At 43.7% G+C, this 16,767-nt stretch overlaps 1 protein-coding gene across 3 annotated transcripts in view; it reads right to left on the bottom strand.

The window, feature by feature from the left end:
• rassf6 (Ras association domain family member 6) overlaps positions 1-16,767 on the bottom strand; it is a 98,828-nt gene that overhangs the window by 45,524 nt on the left and 36,537 nt on the right. For all 3 annotated transcript variants that reach the window (XM_070901224.1, XM_070901378.1, XM_070901294.1), the window contains exons 3-5: positions 5,135-5,225; positions 2,933-3,011; positions 59-198 (exon numbers count right to left, since the gene is read on the bottom strand). In XM_070901224.1, the coding sequence (XP_070757325.1) occupies positions 59-198; positions 2,933-3,011; positions 5,135-5,193 (278 nt within the window). In that variant the 5' untranslated portion in view covers positions 5,194-5,225. The remainder of the gene's footprint in view (positions 1-58; positions 199-2,932; positions 3,012-5,134; positions 5,226-16,767) is intronic.

Genomic DNA, 16,767 nt, shown 5'->3' with positions numbered 1-16,767 from the left:
ACGTACATACTATGTAGCAAGTGTGAGGTAGTTGCACAATTTCACCGTGGATGCCTACCTTTTGTTCATCACGGGGCCAGGGGACTTGATGGCTTTTGATGATGGTGTAGGTTTCTCATCATTAATCTGCAATCTTATTGGTTGGTGTACACCCCACGAAATATCTAATAGCCCTTCGAGGACAATTTTTCCATTATTCTATAAAGGGAACAGTGAGGTGTTTGAATTAAATGAGAAGCCTCAACATACAATGTTACATTGGAAACAAAAGTACCTTATAACAAGTCTGATAACATGAGTGAGGTACATAGTTCCACAGGACTAGACAGATACAAACAACACACTTCAGTATCATTACCATCTCACCAGAGTTGCTATTCAGGCTCTGTGAAGTACTCATACCTTAATATGCTTTAACCATTTCTTATAGTTTAACTACATATAAATAGGACAGCAGACAGAAACCACGGGTTCACACCAGCCATTTGCCTATTCTAACCTACTTTTGCCTTTGAGACTGGGCATTGGTTGATGATATGCTGAGGGAACATTGGGAAAACGAAGGTATCATTTAAAAAAAATTCAACAGTGTGAGTGCCATATCCAGCAAGCTGATTGGCTTGTAGTTTGGTGTTCCTTCCTAGAAACCTGATTGGTTATGGGTAACCTTGTGACCATGTCCTCCAATTAAGAACATATGAAATTAGATGCTTCGAGTTTTGCCAAGTCCATTAAAAGCTCAGAGACAAAAAGCAAAATACTGCAGATGTTGGAAATCTGAAATAAAAATAGAAAATTTTGGAAATACTCAGCAGGTCAGGCTGAGTATGGAGAGAGAAACAGAGTTAACGTTTCAGGTCGATGGCTCTTTGTCAGAACTGGAATTAGTTCGAGATACAACAGGTTTTAAGCAAGTGTAAGGGCAGGGAAAGGGGGAGGGGCAGGGAAAGCGGGGAGGGGAGGAAAGAACAAAAGGGAAGGTCTGTGATAGGATGGAAGGCAGGAGAGATTAAGAGACAAAAGGGATGATGGTGCAAGGCAAAAGGAGATGGAAATGGGACAAGTTAAGAAACAAAAGATGAGTCTGGATAGGGTGTAAATGTAAATGGCAGAAATCATCAACTGCTGCCACGTGAGAGAAAAAAAATAGGGGCAGATGTTATGGTCTGAACTTGTTGAACTCGATATTGAATCCAGAAGGCTGTAAAAGATGAGATGCTGTTCCTCGAGCCTATGTTGAGCTTCATTGGAACAGTGTATGAGGCCAAGGTTGGAGAGATCAGAGTGGGAGTGGAGCGGAGAATTAAAATGACAGGTAACCGGAAGCTCATAGACCAGAGACCATTGGTGATTAATCAGCTTGATTGTGGCAAGACTTTTCCTGGCATTACCAAGTTTATTCATCTTTTTCATATATTTTCTTATCCTTTTCACATTTTATTTACCTTTAACTTGCATTTTATTTTGACATTTTGATGGAAATCTGGTATCATTCCCATTGGAGAGGCAACTGCTCCCAGGGACACGGCTGCTGGCAGGAGTTTCAGTAACGTGAAAAATATATGGCAAACATCAGAAAGCATGCACCAGGTCCATGATTACCTCTGACCAACAACAGGGGATATTTACTGATCCTCTTGTGAGAGTTACTTCAGAATTTTTTCTTTCCTTTCCTTTTTAGCTGCAATCTTCACCACGATCAAGAGGGTGATCTACTGCCAGGCCTCATGAATGTTACATTGTAGACCGTGTTTATAGAGGCCTAGGTTGAGCTTTGTTCTGATTTCCCGCCCAATCCCGTACAGTGGAGAAATGGCTGGTTTCACTCTGTACCAACTACCAATGACATGGCTGAGGTAAGACATAAGAAATAAGAACAGGCGTAGGTCACACGACCCATCGAGCATGCTCCGACAATGAATAAGATAAAGGCTGAACTTTTACATCAACTCCACTTTTCCACCCTATCCTTTAGTGCCCAAAAATCTATCGATCTCAGTCTTGAATATACTCAATGACTGAGATGATAGGAACCATAAGCAATGTTATCATTTTGTGACAAATCGGGGATCAAAATTGGCACACCGTCCAACTGTCTACTATATTGTGTGAAACACTGGGATTACATTTTATTGGCTAGAAATTACAGCCACATAAGGGGTTGGCCATACGACCCCCTCGAGCCTGCTCCACACAAGATTAATACAGAGAGAATATTTCCTGGAATGTTGAGATGGTTGAAATGGTAACAAAAAATATTAGTGCAAACAAGTAAATACTTGAATGTGAAAGGAACATTTTCATATCAGAATTAAATTATGTAACCAGGTTACAACTTGTACTTTATCCCAAAAGTCCAATGAGTTCGGAACTGTGTTCTGGTTCTGTGCATTTGCTCAATCTTGTGTTAAAATAATGAGCATTAGGCAAAACAGCAAAGGACACTTGGTAGTTAAAGCAAACCAGATATTACATAAATCATTAAATTTGAAAGACTTAAATTCTGATGTGGCACACGTGGGTGATTTTATGGCCGTGCAGGACCTTTGTCTGACAGCAGCTATCAGAACTCCGGACATCGTGGACTTGAATATCTCACATGCACATCTAATGCTCGACATCCACAATCAGCAGCTTGGATTCATAAAATGAAGCTTAGACGCAAATACTTTATGCACTGGTACAAAGTTCCTCTCTCCACACCTGATGGCATGACCTGCGCTTATATTGTTATTATCTCTAAAAAAATGACCAAAGTGAGAACTTTCACTCAGGAGATTAAACAGATTGGTCAGAGTCAAGGATGGATAAAATTGCATTTTGTCAATGAACTGATTGCATTAGACAGTCTCGATGGGCTTAGCTTGTTGCATACTTTATATTAAGAAACTTTCATTTTCGGATATCTGAATGATCTATAAAATATACTCACATCATAATACGTCAGTTGAAAATTCTTCTTATCTTCACAGAAACAATTGTATGTTCTCAGCAATGAGAAAAACTCAACACTGGAGGAATTAAGAATAAAATTACATAAAAATGAAGTTTCTGGGAGAGATGCACTGACAGAACGAAAGTTTCCTGCTTCTGCAGGCTGTGAGAGTCCAGAGTGGAGTAGGTTTGAGCTTCCTCAACCTAGTTCCCATCTGATGAGAGAGTAATGAGAATGTCCTGTACAGTTTCACAGTTAAAACTTCATAGTACACTTAGACTAAAGCTGATCTTTGCATTTCTCTGCACATGTCCTGAATTTGCATCCTGACACAGTACCTCGTGTGCCAGGAGCACAGATTGGGATTTTGGGAGCAGGCCTTTGTGCCTGAATTCCTGATATGTGCTCTCGATGTGCAAAGCTCTGTGTTGGAAGTGCTATTTCCTAAAATCCACCCTACATGAAGTCCTCATTGAGCTAATGACTTAAATCTGGTTCTCTGGCCAGCGAATCCCATTTTACATTTATTTATCTGGCCTTCGTGAGGGAGACTCAGCTAGAGTCAAATATTCACTCTGGACTCTTGCAGCCAGTAGAAGCAGGAGGTTTTCATTCCGTCAGTCCATCTCTCCCAGATGAAACATTCACACAGTAACCTACTGTACCACTCAGTCTCTAGTGAAAATTCAACTGGCTTCACAAACTAAATTGTTTTATTTTTGTGTTTTATCAACAATTTTAAAGCACAATGCAAAACGGGTGACTCCAAACTTTCTCAAAGCTGACGTCATTTGACATGAATTGCCTTAATACATAAAAATAGTCCAAAAATTGCTTTCAAAATAATGGCGAAGCAAATGCTACAGCAACGTCAGATGAGGGCAGATGCGCGATTAAACGTGGAAAGTCAAAAGTTGCCGTCGGAGATGTGCTGCTCCACTGGTAGCTTGTTGAAAATGACATCTCGCTGTCTAGCTCTCTATTGAAATACATTGAATGGTGTGAAGTTCCTGTACTTGCATGGTAGATATAAATAAACTCACCACTGAAAGTTAAGTGAAGCCATTTCAATCTAAGTGCCCTTTTAACGATGTGATGAGTGTTAATTGCTACCAGTCAACCTCTCTGGCACAGAAAATTAATTACTGCAAATGTGGAGACTGATACCTTCAGGTTTTAATTGTTGTTGGAGATTTTTTTAAAATGTCATTTACAATTTTTGTTTTACTTTCGGTTTCTGTCTTTTTCTTTCTCTTAATCCAATCTTTCTTTCCTTCCTTTTATTTATCTTTCTATACCTGATTTGACATTGGATTCACCATTCTAACTTATAGAAACATAGAAACATAGAAAATAGGTGCAGGAGTAGGCCATTCGGCCCTTCTAGCCTGCACCGCCATTCAATGAGTTCATGGCTGAACATTCAACTTCAGTACCCCATTCCTGCTTTCTCGCCATACCCCTTGATCCCCCTAGTAGTAAGGACCTCATCTAACTCCTTTTTGAATATATTTAGTGAATTGGCCTCAACAACTTTCTGTGCGTGCTAATTTCAGCATCTGATTGGTTAAGGAAATAGACAGTTGTTTTCCCTGTTCACACAGATCCAGAATGCCCTGTACTTAAGGGGCTAAATATTGTTGCCATTAATTGGGCAAGCGCGAGTCTAACTAATAGCGAGCGCTGCTCGTTGCCCTGCCACAGCAAATTTTGGGCCAATGCAAAACACAAATAACGTCTATTACTGATGATGTCAGGGTTGAAACTGCGGGTACAGAGCGGGACATCGATGGGTAAGTCCCCTGGTCGATTTTAGCTGCCCATCAGCCTAGTTTCTAACAGACAGCAGGCTGAAAATTGCCCCTAGACTGCCCGTGTGGAAGCTAACCTCTGCATGCACTCAATGTCTGCCACTTCTCACACTGAAGGATCGGTGATTGTGATGAAATTCAAAAACAATGATCTGTGCGTGAAATTGGTGTAAGGCGTATGGCGGTAATGACTGTAAAAGATTTGGATATGTAGATTTTATTTTATTGCTGGCTCTTAATCATGAATATCTGTATATTGCATTTAAGCCATAAATACATTTTTGTTCATTCATTACATTAGTGGTAGAAAGGAAATAAAGTCCTGCTGAAAATAAAGCTTTCATAGTAATGATTCGAAAGGGATGAAAGATAAACAAAACCTCAGTACCTGGAAATAAACTTGTCTTTACAAACTTGGATTACAGGCCGCGGATGGATAGCGTTCATGACAAGTACATTTACTCAGAGAAGAGGGAAACCTGATAATAAAAGATGAATAAATAAAATGTATTTTTTTACTAACACATGAAATGATTATTGCAATATTCTTTTTAGAATTATTTTCTTTTTAGAATTATATATATATATATATATATACATATACAGAGTACAAGATTACCTGTGCATTCTTCATTGACATGCAGTGTTGTACTTAAATTATAAACTCACAAAAACAAGACATTTGAATCTGGGAAAGAAAAAGTTAAAAAGAAAATGTAGTAAAGACAGTGGTTGATGCAAAAATACTGGTAAGGACTGCCCTAGGGTGTGTATGGTTGACTTTCTTAATTTGACTGTCTTAAAATATCTTTCAAAGTAAACTGCAAATCCCTTGATGTTTATATTTAGTTGTTTTGTTTATGACTATTTACCACGGCTTAATATGAACAATTCCACATTTCCACGATGTTGGCAATAATAATGTTTGGGCATTAACATCTTTGCCCAGAATCTGAGTTTGAGTTTGAGTTTGGGGTTTGCGTTTCAGTTTGGGTTTGAGTTTCAGTTTTAATTTGGGTTTGATGGATTTAAGTTTCAGTTTGAATTTGTGTTTGCGTTTGGGTTTAAATTTGGGTTTGGGAATGGGTCTGGGTTGAGTTTGGGTTTGGGTTAAGTTACTTGAGACGTTGTCTTTTAAGACATTTGTGTTCATTTAGATGCTCTGATAATGACTCCACGAGGCAGTGTATTGCACTTGAACTGTAGTGACCTTAGTCCATTTAATATAATTCCAGAGTAATGATCACTCATGGTGGCCTGCCTTTTATACGAGGCCTGGCATACCTGTACAGGTAACCTGCAAGTCTCTCACTGCAGTGCCCTCTGGTGGCACACCTTAGTGACCATACAGCTGGTGTACAAGTTTCCCATAGTAGTGCCCTCTGGTGGCACATCATATATAATAGTACAAGCAGTAAATATGTCTGGATACTTGACATCACTCTTCCCCAAATCCTTAGTGCAAATCGCCTTCATACATTGATTGTGCTCTGGGCTTAGCTCTATCTGGTTGACCCTTGGAGGGTCGTTTCCATCTTGGGTGAGGTGCTGGTGGTTTCTGTTTGTGAGTCCATGACCACTCCATTCTCTCCCCCCCACATATAGATTATGCTGGTGGCTCATTACATTCATATACATTCAAGTCCAGAAAAGAAAATTGCATTTACATCATAACATTTGTGGTACAGTTGTGAGGCAAATACATTTGACTGGTGAGATACATTCTTGATACATACTTGGAATCAGTACTAGTGTCCGCACCAGTGCGTGAGGACAAGCTAGTTCCAGAACTGCTGGATGCTGTCCAGGTAGTCTGGTGGTGGTGCGGTGCCCAGTGCTGGCAGTGGGAACCCGGTTGGCTCAAGTTGCCTGCTCTTGGGGCCTTTGCCGTTGCTCCTAGCATCGAGCAGGTTCACAGATGCCTGTGACCTCCCTGTCCTTTCCTTACATCCTGGGTCGCTGCAGCTCTCTGAGGAGCAGTCGTCTAGCAGTGTGCAGGGAACTGCTGACTCGCTTGCCTGGCCTTTATTTGGTTTGGGATCCTGGCTGGTCCCGGTCCCATTTGGGAGAACCATTGCAGATGACACTTCGTTCCCGGGTGTAGCCTTGGTGGCGATAGGGTCTGGGGGCTGCGCCTTAGCGCAGTTTGCTCTTTCAGGCTCGTGGCGGTTGGTGCCATCGGGTGCCCGAGAGGTGGAGCCGATCAGGGTATCGATATCAGTGCCGTTGCCCTCCTGAGATCGCTGGCTCTGCAGCTTGTCGATATTAGCTGCTTGTGGCCATACTCCGTGGTGCATCACCCTGGTCCCAGGCTACAGCATTGGGTAGCCCGCTGGACCAAGTGCTCCCGATGGGTGTTTGCCCGCTACATTATCTGAATACAGTTGAAATCCTAAATCGCACAATGTTTCATTACTCATTGTAGATAAACTGTAGCTTCGATCGCAATCACACGACTTTTCTTTGCTTATTACATGTATAAAACTCTGATCATCAAGTACAAGCTTTATATTTAACTCACAGTTGCTGTTACATTGATTGAGAATGTGGAACTGTCCCTTTAAGTGTGGTGGGTTGTTGGCCTCCTTTAAGAGAGCCTTGCTATCTTTAGCCCAACCACCTTCTTCGCTTGGTACCATGTGTTACTCCATCAACGCTGCACCTCATGGTCTGGCCGCCATTATAGTTTTCTTCAGCGCTTCACCTCGTGGTTTGGGCGCCACCTTTCTTCCATCCACGATGTCGACTGCTGTGATCCTCTTCTCCCCGGGTTCTGCCACCGAAGCTGGGAAGTCACCTTTGGATCCGATTTTCTTCCTCCGGAGTCCTGCCACTGGAGCCTGGATCATCTCCACGCAGTCGTGCTGAGCGGTCTGTGCCTCGGGTGCTGTGCTGGTCCTCTCTCTGGTGCCGGACAGGGATGTACAATTGCTGAAGTTCATCCACGTGATCTTTAAATGTTTGCCATTGCTTATCCACCGTCAACCCTTTAAGTATGCTTTGCCAGTCTATTCTAGCCAATTCACGCCTCATACCGTCGAAGTTTCCTTAAGTTCAGGACCCTAGTTTTCGAATTAACTTTGTCACTCTCCATCTTAATGAGGAATTCTACCATATTATGGTCACTTTCCCCCAAAGGGCCTCACACAACAAGATTGCTAATTAGTCCCTTCTCATTACACATCACCCAGTCTAAGATGGCCAGCTCCCTGGTTGGTTCCTCGACATATTGGTCTAAAAAACCATCCCTAATACACTCCAGGAAATCCTCCTCCACCGCATTGCTACCAGTTAGGTTAGCCCAATCAATATGTAGATTGAAGTCGCCCATGATTACTGCTGTACCTTTATTGCACACATCCCTTATTTCTTGTTTGATGCTGTCCCCAACCTCACTACTACTATTTGGTGATCTATACACAACACCCACTAGTGTTTTCTGCCCTTTGGAATTCCGCAGCTCCACCCATACCGATTCCACATCATCCAGGCTAATGTCCGTCCTTACAATTGCATTGATTTCTTCTTTAACCAGCAACGCCACTCTGCCTCCTTTTCCTTTCTGTCTATCCTTCCTAAATGCTGAATACCCTTGGATGTTGAGTTCCCAGCCTTGGTCACCCTGGAGCCATGTTTCCGTGATGCCAATCACATCGTATCTGTTAACTGCTTTCTGCGCAGTTAATTCATCCACTTATTCCGAATACTCCTCGCATTGAGGCACAGAGCCTTCAGACTTGTCTTTTTAACACACTTTGCCCCTTTAGAATTTTGCTGTAATATGGCCCTTTTTGTTTTTTGCCTTGGGTTTCTCTGCTCTTTACTTTTACTATTATCCTTTCTATATTTTGCTTCTGACTCCATTTTATTTCCCTGTCTCCCAGCATAGGTTCCCATCCCCCTGCCATATTAATTTAACTCCTCCCCAACAGCACTAGCAAACACTCCCCCTAGAACATTGGTACCGGTCCTGCCCAGTTGCAGACCATCCGGTTTGTACTGCTCCCACCTCCCCCAATGTCCCAGGAATTTGAATCCCTCCCTTGTGCACCACTTCTCAAGCCACGTATTCATCTGAGCTATTCTGCGATTCCTACTCTGACTAGCACATGGCACTGGTAGCAATCCTGAGATTACTACTTTTGAGGTCCTACTTTTTAATTTAACTCCTAGCTCCCTAAATTCGTCTCGTAGGACCTCCTCCCGTTTTTTACCTATGTCATTGGTACTATGTGCACCACGACAACTGGCTGTTCACCCTCCCTTTTCAGAATGTCCTGCACCCGGTCTGAGACATCCTTGACCCTTGCACCAGGGAGGCAACATACCACCCTGGAGTCTCGGTTGCGGCCGCAGAAACGCTTATCTATTCCCCTTACAATTGAATCTCCTATCACTATCGCTCTCCCACTCATTTTCCTGCCCTCCTGTGCAGCAGAGCCAGCCACGGTGCCATGAACTAGGCCGCTGCCTCTCGCCAACTCCCGCCTCTCTCGACGCTCTTCTGGCTGGATAGAGCTTAAAGGAACAAAGGTGTTAATTGGAAAGCCATTAACCTAGTCAAGGAGTGGCGCCGGCCCTCCAGACAGACACATGTATGAGGAAAAGCCAATCAGGAATGGCCCTGGAACCAAGATCCAATCCTGAGGCTTCCTGAGAAACAATGGCTTTAAGAGGTATAAAAACTCAAGCCAAAGATTGCTCTCTCTCTCTCTTCTCCTTAGCACATGGCAAAAGCAGGACCTCCCTCTACAGACAAAGAAGCAGGCCGTGTGCTTTGCCAGAGGCAAGTAAAGTATATCGTTTTTATTGTAACATCATTGTATCTGTTGAAACTAAATCGATCCGTAGGATAGCTGACGATTGCTGATAGATGTGCATGTGTGTGTGTTTAATAAACTATTCCAAATTGTATTAAAAGAATCAGTCTTGCTGTCAATTTAATGGTAGAGATTTAGAAATTTTACATAGTCCAGGAGATCACCCTGGCCATATTTGATTCCGTAAAGTACTTACCATCGTATCTGCGCCAGCCAACACGAGGTTATCCAGTCTAATTCCACATACCAACTCTAGCTCCGTAACCCTGCAGATTATGGCACTTCAAATGTCCATCCAAGCACCTTTCCAGGCAGTGAGTTCCAGACCCCCACAACCTTCTGCGTGAAGAAATCCCCCTCAAATCCCCTCTGAACATTCCATCAACCATCTTAAAACTATGCCCCCTCATAATTGACCCTCCACCAAGGAAATAGACCCTTGCTATCCACTATATCCAGGCCGTTCAACATTTTGTCCACCTCAGTGAGGTCTCCTTTCAGCTTCCTCTGTTCCAATGAGAACAAACCCAGCCAATCCAATCTGTACTCATAGCAAAGATTCTCCATTCCAGGCAGCATTCTAGTAAATCTCCTCTGCACCCTCTCTAGTACAATCACGTTCTTCCTATAATACGGCGACCAGAACTGCACGCAGTGCTCCATCTGTGGCCTAACCAGAGTATTATACAATTTAAGCATAACCTCCCTGCTCTTGTATTCTATGCCTCGGCCAATAAAGCAAGCATTCCATATGCCTTCTTAACCACCTTATCCACCTGGCCTGCTACTTTCAGGAATCTGTGGACAAGCACTCCAAGGTCCCTTTGTTCATCTATAGTTCTAAGTGGCCTACCGTTTAATGTGTATACCCGTTCCTTATTAGCCCTCCCAAAGTGCATTAACTCACACTTCTCCAAATTAAATTCCATTCGCCACTGTTCTGCCCGCTTGACGATTAGATTGATATCCTCCTGCAGTGCATGACTTTCCTCTTCATTATCAACCACACAGCCAATTTTAGTGAAACTTCTTAATCATACTCCCTATATTCAAATCTAGATCATTGATGTATACCACAAAAAGCAAGGGATCCAGAACTGGGCCCTGCGGAACCCCACTGGAAACATCCTTCCAATCACAAAAACATCCATGAACCATTACCCTTTGCTTCCTACCTCGAAGCCAATTTTTGATCCAACTTGTCACTTTGCCCTGGATCCCATGGGCTTTAACCTTCATGACCAGTCTACCATGTGGGACCTTATCAAAAGCTTTGCTAAAATCCATATACACTACATCGTATGCACTACGCTCATCGACCCCCCGTTACCTCCTCAAAAATTCAATCAGTTTGTCAAACACGATCTTCCCTTAACAAGTCTGTGCTGACTGTCCCTAATTAATCCTTGCCTTTCCAAATGTAGATTTATCCTGTCTTTCAGGATTTTTTCCAATAATTTTCCCAACACTGTGGTTAGGCTGACAGGCCTGTAATTACTCAGCCTATCACTTTCTCCCTTCTTAAACAAGAGTCCCATATTAGCAGTCCTCCAGTCCTCCGGCACCATGCCCAAATCAAAAGAGGATTGGAAAATGATGGTAAAGGACTCTGCTATTTCCTCTTTTGCATCGCTCAACAGCCTGGGATGCATTTCATCCGAGCCTGGGGACTTACCTACTTTCAAAGCTACTAAACCCCTTAATACCTCTTCTCTTACTATGTTTATTTCATCGAGATTTTCACACTCCTCGTCGATAGCAATATCTGCATTGCCCCTTTCCTTGTGAAAACAGACGCAAAGTATTCATTAAGAACCATACAAACATCTGCCACCTCCACACAGAGATTATGCTCATGGTCTCTAATAGGCCCTACCCTTTCTTTAGTTACTGTCTTGCTCATAATATATTTATAGAACATCTTTGGGGTTTCCTTATATAAGCAAATCCTTATTAATCAGGAAATTGTGTTAGGGAAATTGATGGGATTGAAGGCCAATAAATCCTCAGGGCCTGATAGTCTGCATCCCAGAGTACTTAAGGAAGTGGCCCTAGAAATAGTGGATGCATTGGTGATCATTTTCCATCCAGAGCCACGAAGAAGAGAGAGAGGAGGGAGAAGGGCTTGTCTTTGTAGCCCTTGAGCTCGAGGAGCCGGAACAGGATGACAGCAGCCTCCTGCCATGTGAGCCAGCTGTCCGTAGAACCTCGGCGTCGGGCTCCGAGTTCCTGGGGTTTGGAATGGACTCCGCAATGGCAAGCTCTACCAAGCGCAGAGGCCATGGCGCGAAGGTAAGCAAGATGCCAGAACCCACCAGGAGCGAGCAACCACCTGAGGATGCAGCACCGCTCTCTGCAATTCAGGAGGGTCCAGCTATCATGGACGAGTGTGCAGATAGGTCGCGATATACTCCAAACCATGGCTGGGATTGCTGGCAGCATCGCCACCTTCACCCAGCAACATGATGACAGGATGGACCGGCTCATTACTGTGTTGGTACACACAACCGAGACCGTTGAGGCGATGAGGCAAGAAATGGCTTCTGGGCACGTAGTGCAAGCCCTTGAGCCCACACCCTCAAGGCAGACAGGTCCAGAGGAGCAGGAGATCCTGGCGCCTTCGGCCGTGCCCCCTGCCTTCTCACCAAGACGCACACATCTGCAGAGATCCCGCTGCCCTCCTGCACAACCTCGTCAACCAGAGGCAGTGAGGGACAGGGGAGCGGCACACCGTGGTGTAGGCTGGGTGAGGAAGAGGAGCTTGTGCATCGCTTCAAGGGGGGGGAAGAGAGGTGGTGGTGCTGGGTAGAGGGGTGGGTGTTGGTGGTGTAAATGTTTGTAAATGTAATAATGATATGTAACTTTGTTATTGTGGACTTGTAAATACACTCACATTGTTGACCCTCTCTTGGTAAGTGTGATTTTAACGTCATGTGTCGTGCCTTGTGAGGAACACACATCTTTCCCTCGGGTCTTCTGCTTTATCAGGAATATCTTCCCATCCACATATGACTGTATAATGGGTATGGTCATCAGGCCATCGCGACACCACAAGGAAGGGTCACCAATGCAGGAAGGTTGCCATTCAATGACACTCACTTTACCTACTTGCAGGGCAGACCTTAAGGCTTTCAATTCAACCCTCTTTTTCCAAGGCCAAACATGGCGGAGCGTCACCCTGAGATGACATGGTCATCAGTTACATTGCAGTACATTAAATGTCTTTCCCCGTGTTCCATTCCTCATGTAATGCTCTTCTGACTATCAGTTGCAGCGATGTGCCATTTCTTAACATCTTCTAACTCTCACTTATTCAGCCTGACATAATCCCATACCCTCTGCGCAGTCACAGTTTGTGCCTAAATATGTTCTGCATTAAATGCTCTCATAACTCTTGGAGGCTATCTCCACTGAGCCTTTACCAGCTTTCGCTACTCACTGCCGCCTCATCCAGCACACCTTCCTTTCAATGGAGTCATATGGAGAAACATATCTGAACTCTTTCTGTGCTGGTTAAGGTCCATCACATTACTCTTTATGTGCTGTGAGGGTTATTCGATCTGTCATCTCTCAGAATAAACTTATGTCCATCACCACAACAAGGCACGCTGGGTACAGGTCTTTTGTGATGAATCAGAACAGATTTTATGAAGTAGTTTCCTTGCAGTACAAAGAAAAACACATTAACAAGGCGATAGGTCACTGAGTCACCACGGCGCTTGTCTCTTGCTGTATTCTATTGACCGTAGTCCTTCCTCAGTCTGCTCTGAAATCGCGCTGCCCCTAAAGTCGAATAGCTGTAACTTTATATTCTTTTCCTTCCACACAAATGTTGTCAGAGTCTGCAGGCTTACAATAGATCATTCTAACACTAACCCTCTCACCCTCTATGTGATATGTAGTGCTTCCCTGAGAACTTCTTGTAAAGGACTGTGTCACAGAATTAATTAATCAGCTTGGCTGGACAAAATGTGACAAGCTGAAGACTTTTCACTTATTCATAATAACATTACCTTCTCCATTAGGTCTTTCAGCAGGGTCAAAGAAAAAAGTTTCCATCAGCCTAGACACAGTTCAGTCGTTTTTATCACATCCAAATAAAACATGACAATCAGCAATAAAGTAAAGCTACACCCACCTAACTTTTTTCTAGCGGTCCCACTCCTGATGGTCCAGTATCTGCACCATAGCCACGATGTGCAGCACTGCAGCACTCGGAGCCCTTCTCCCTGCCGCCCGACTCACGGGCAGCTCACATCTGCTTTTTGCCAGCGGTCCTTCAGGCGGGCGGCAGGTCGATCTGAGGCCAACATCCCTCACCAAAATGGGCAATATGCTGCATCTGGCATGGGCGCGCGGCACGACGTCATGCCGGCAGAACCCTCTGCGACCAATCTCCCGCCGGGCGGAACGTGGACTCGTTGTACCTCCGTTTTTCCTCATCTGCCGCCATTCAGATAATATTCTGCCTTGGTGTTTTTGCCACCAAAGTGGATAACCTCACATTTATCCATATTATACAGAATCTGCCATGCATTTGCCCACTCACCTAACCAGTCCAAGTCACCCTGCAGCCTCTTAGTGTCCTCCTCACAGCTCACAGCGCCACCCAGTTTAGTGTCATCTGCAAACTTGGAGATATTACACTCAATTCCTTCAGCTAAATCATTAATGTATATTGTAAATAGCTGGGGTTCCAGCACTGAGCCCTGCGACACCCCACTAGTCACTGCCTGCCATTTTGAAAAAGACCCGTTTATCCCGACTCTCTGCTTCCTGTCTGCCAACCAGTTCTCTATCCATGTCAGTACATTACCGCCAATACCATGTGCTTTAATTTTGCATACCAATCTCTTGTGTGGGACCTTGTCAAAAGCCTTTTTAAAGTCCAAATACACCACATCCACTGGTTCTCCCTTGTCTACTCTACTAGTTACATCCTCAAAAATTACAGAAGATTTGTTAAGCATGATTTTCCTTTCATAAATCCATGTTAAAATAGACCGATCCTGTCACTGCTTTCAAAATGCGCTGTTATTTCATCTTTAATAATTGATTCCAACATTTTCCCCAGTATTGATGTCAAGCTAACCGGTCTATAATTACCCGTTTTCTCTCTCCCTTGTTTTTTAAAAAAAGGAGTGTTACATTAGCTACCCTCCAGTCCATAGGAACTGATCCAGAGTCGATAGAATGTTGGAAAATGATCACCAATGCATCCATTATTTCTATGGCCACTTCCTTAAGTACTCTGGGATGCAGACTATCAGGCCCCGGGAATTTATCAGCCTTCAATCCCATCAATTTCCCTAACACTATTTCCCACCTAATAAGGATATCCTTCAGTTCCTCCTTCTCACTAGATCCGTGGTCCCCTAGTATTTCCGGAAGGTTATTTGTGTCTTCCTTCGTGAAGACAGAACCAAAGTATTTGTTCAACTGGTCTGCCATTTCTTTGTTCCCCATTATAAATTCACCTGAATCTGACTGCAAGGGACCTATGTTTGTCTGCACTAATCTTTTTCTCTTCACATATCTATAGAAGCTTTTGCAGTCAGTTTTTATGTTCCCGCAAGCTTCCTCTCATACTCCAATTTCCCTCTCCTAATTAAATCCTTTGTCCTCCTCTGCTGAATTCTAAATTTCTCCCAGTCCTCAGGTTTGCTGCTTTTTGTGGCCAATTTATATGCCTTTTCCTTGGATTTAACACTATCCTTAATTTCCCTCGTTAGCCACGGTTGAGCCATCTTCCCAGTTTTATTTTTACTCCAGACCGGGATGTAGAATTGTTGAAGTTCATCCATGTGAGCTTTAAATGTTTGCCATTGCCTATCCACCATCAACCCTCTAAGTATCATTTGCCAGTCTATTCTAGCCAATTCATGTCTCATACCATCGAAGTTACCTTTCTTTAAGTTCAGGATCCTAGACTCTGAATTACCTGTGTCACTTGCCATCTTAATAAGGAATTCTACCATATTATGGTCACTCTTCCCCGAGGGGCCTCGCACAACAAGATTGCTAATTAGTCCTTTCTTATTACACATCACCCAGTCTAGGATGGCCAGCCCTCTAGTTGGTATCTCGAGATATTAGTCCAGAAAACCATCCCTAATACACGCCAGGCAATCCTCCTCCCTCGTATTGCAACCAGTTTGGTTAGCCCAATCAATATGTAGATTAAAATCGCCATGATAACTGCTGTACCTTTATTGCACGCATCCCCAATTTCTTGTTTGATGCTGTCCCCAACCTCACTACTACTGTTTGGTGGTCTGTACACAACTCCCACTAGCATTTTCTGCCCTATGTGCAGGACCATGGATTAGCCATGCTGACCTCTGTGCCTGAATTGCTGATAGTGGCCCCAGTTCAGGAAAGCTCTGAGCCGGCAGCACTACCCCGTAACGTTGATCCCACTGTCACTAGCTGATTTCTTGACCCCTCAGCGACTGCCATATTCTATTAACATTTGGAGGTTGCATAAATGAAGATATATATATCAACACACTAAAATACTTTGCCAGAACTTTCACAGAAACCATGACTAACGTCAAAGTTTGAATCACGTTGGTTTTACACAATATTATTCTCTGTCCATGTTTGACAAGAGTTGCAAATGTTAAAAAAGTAATGTGAGCTTTCCATTGACTACAGACGCAACAAAATATTCTCCAAGATTCCTGCAGGGACGCCCCACTGGTGGAAAAGTAGTGGAACAGACCTGTAATCCACTTGCATGGAAAGGCCCAGACCCTCAAGGATAAGGTCATTTGAGTATGTGAGGTGGTCACATGCTCAAGTCCAGGAGTTTCATGCCCATTACCTTGAGTAAGATTTGGTATGTGGGACCCTTGTGGATATGATGGGTAGAAATTCAACTGGGCACGTTTTCGTGCCGGACCCGGGAGTCCTGAGCGGGGCAAGCTTGACACCTGCTCCCCACATCAGGAACAAATTACCCAGGGGGTCCTGCAGCAGGCTTTCGCACTCTAATTAACATGTGCAAGAGGCATAATGCCTGTTTTAGGTGACCACCCAGAACTCCTACAAAGCTGCATACACTAATATGCCGGAGCTCGTAAGGTAGGCGCTGATCATCCGTGGGATGCTGAAATTAAACCATTTTGTTCCCCCCGATTTTCCACCTGGAAACAAAGACCAATTTCTACACCGATGAGCTCCATCTTTATACTAACCT

The sequence above is a fragment of the Pristiophorus japonicus genome, chromosome 1 (assembly GCF_044704955.1).
Source record: "Pristiophorus japonicus isolate sPriJap1 chromosome 1, sPriJap1.hap1, whole genome shotgun sequence".
NCBI classification, from domain to species: domain Eukaryota; kingdom Metazoa; phylum Chordata; class Chondrichthyes; family Pristiophoridae; genus Pristiophorus; species Pristiophorus japonicus.
The sequence above is the reverse complement of the archived record's forward strand: the minus strand, read 5'-3'. Positions and strand labels throughout refer to the sequence as shown.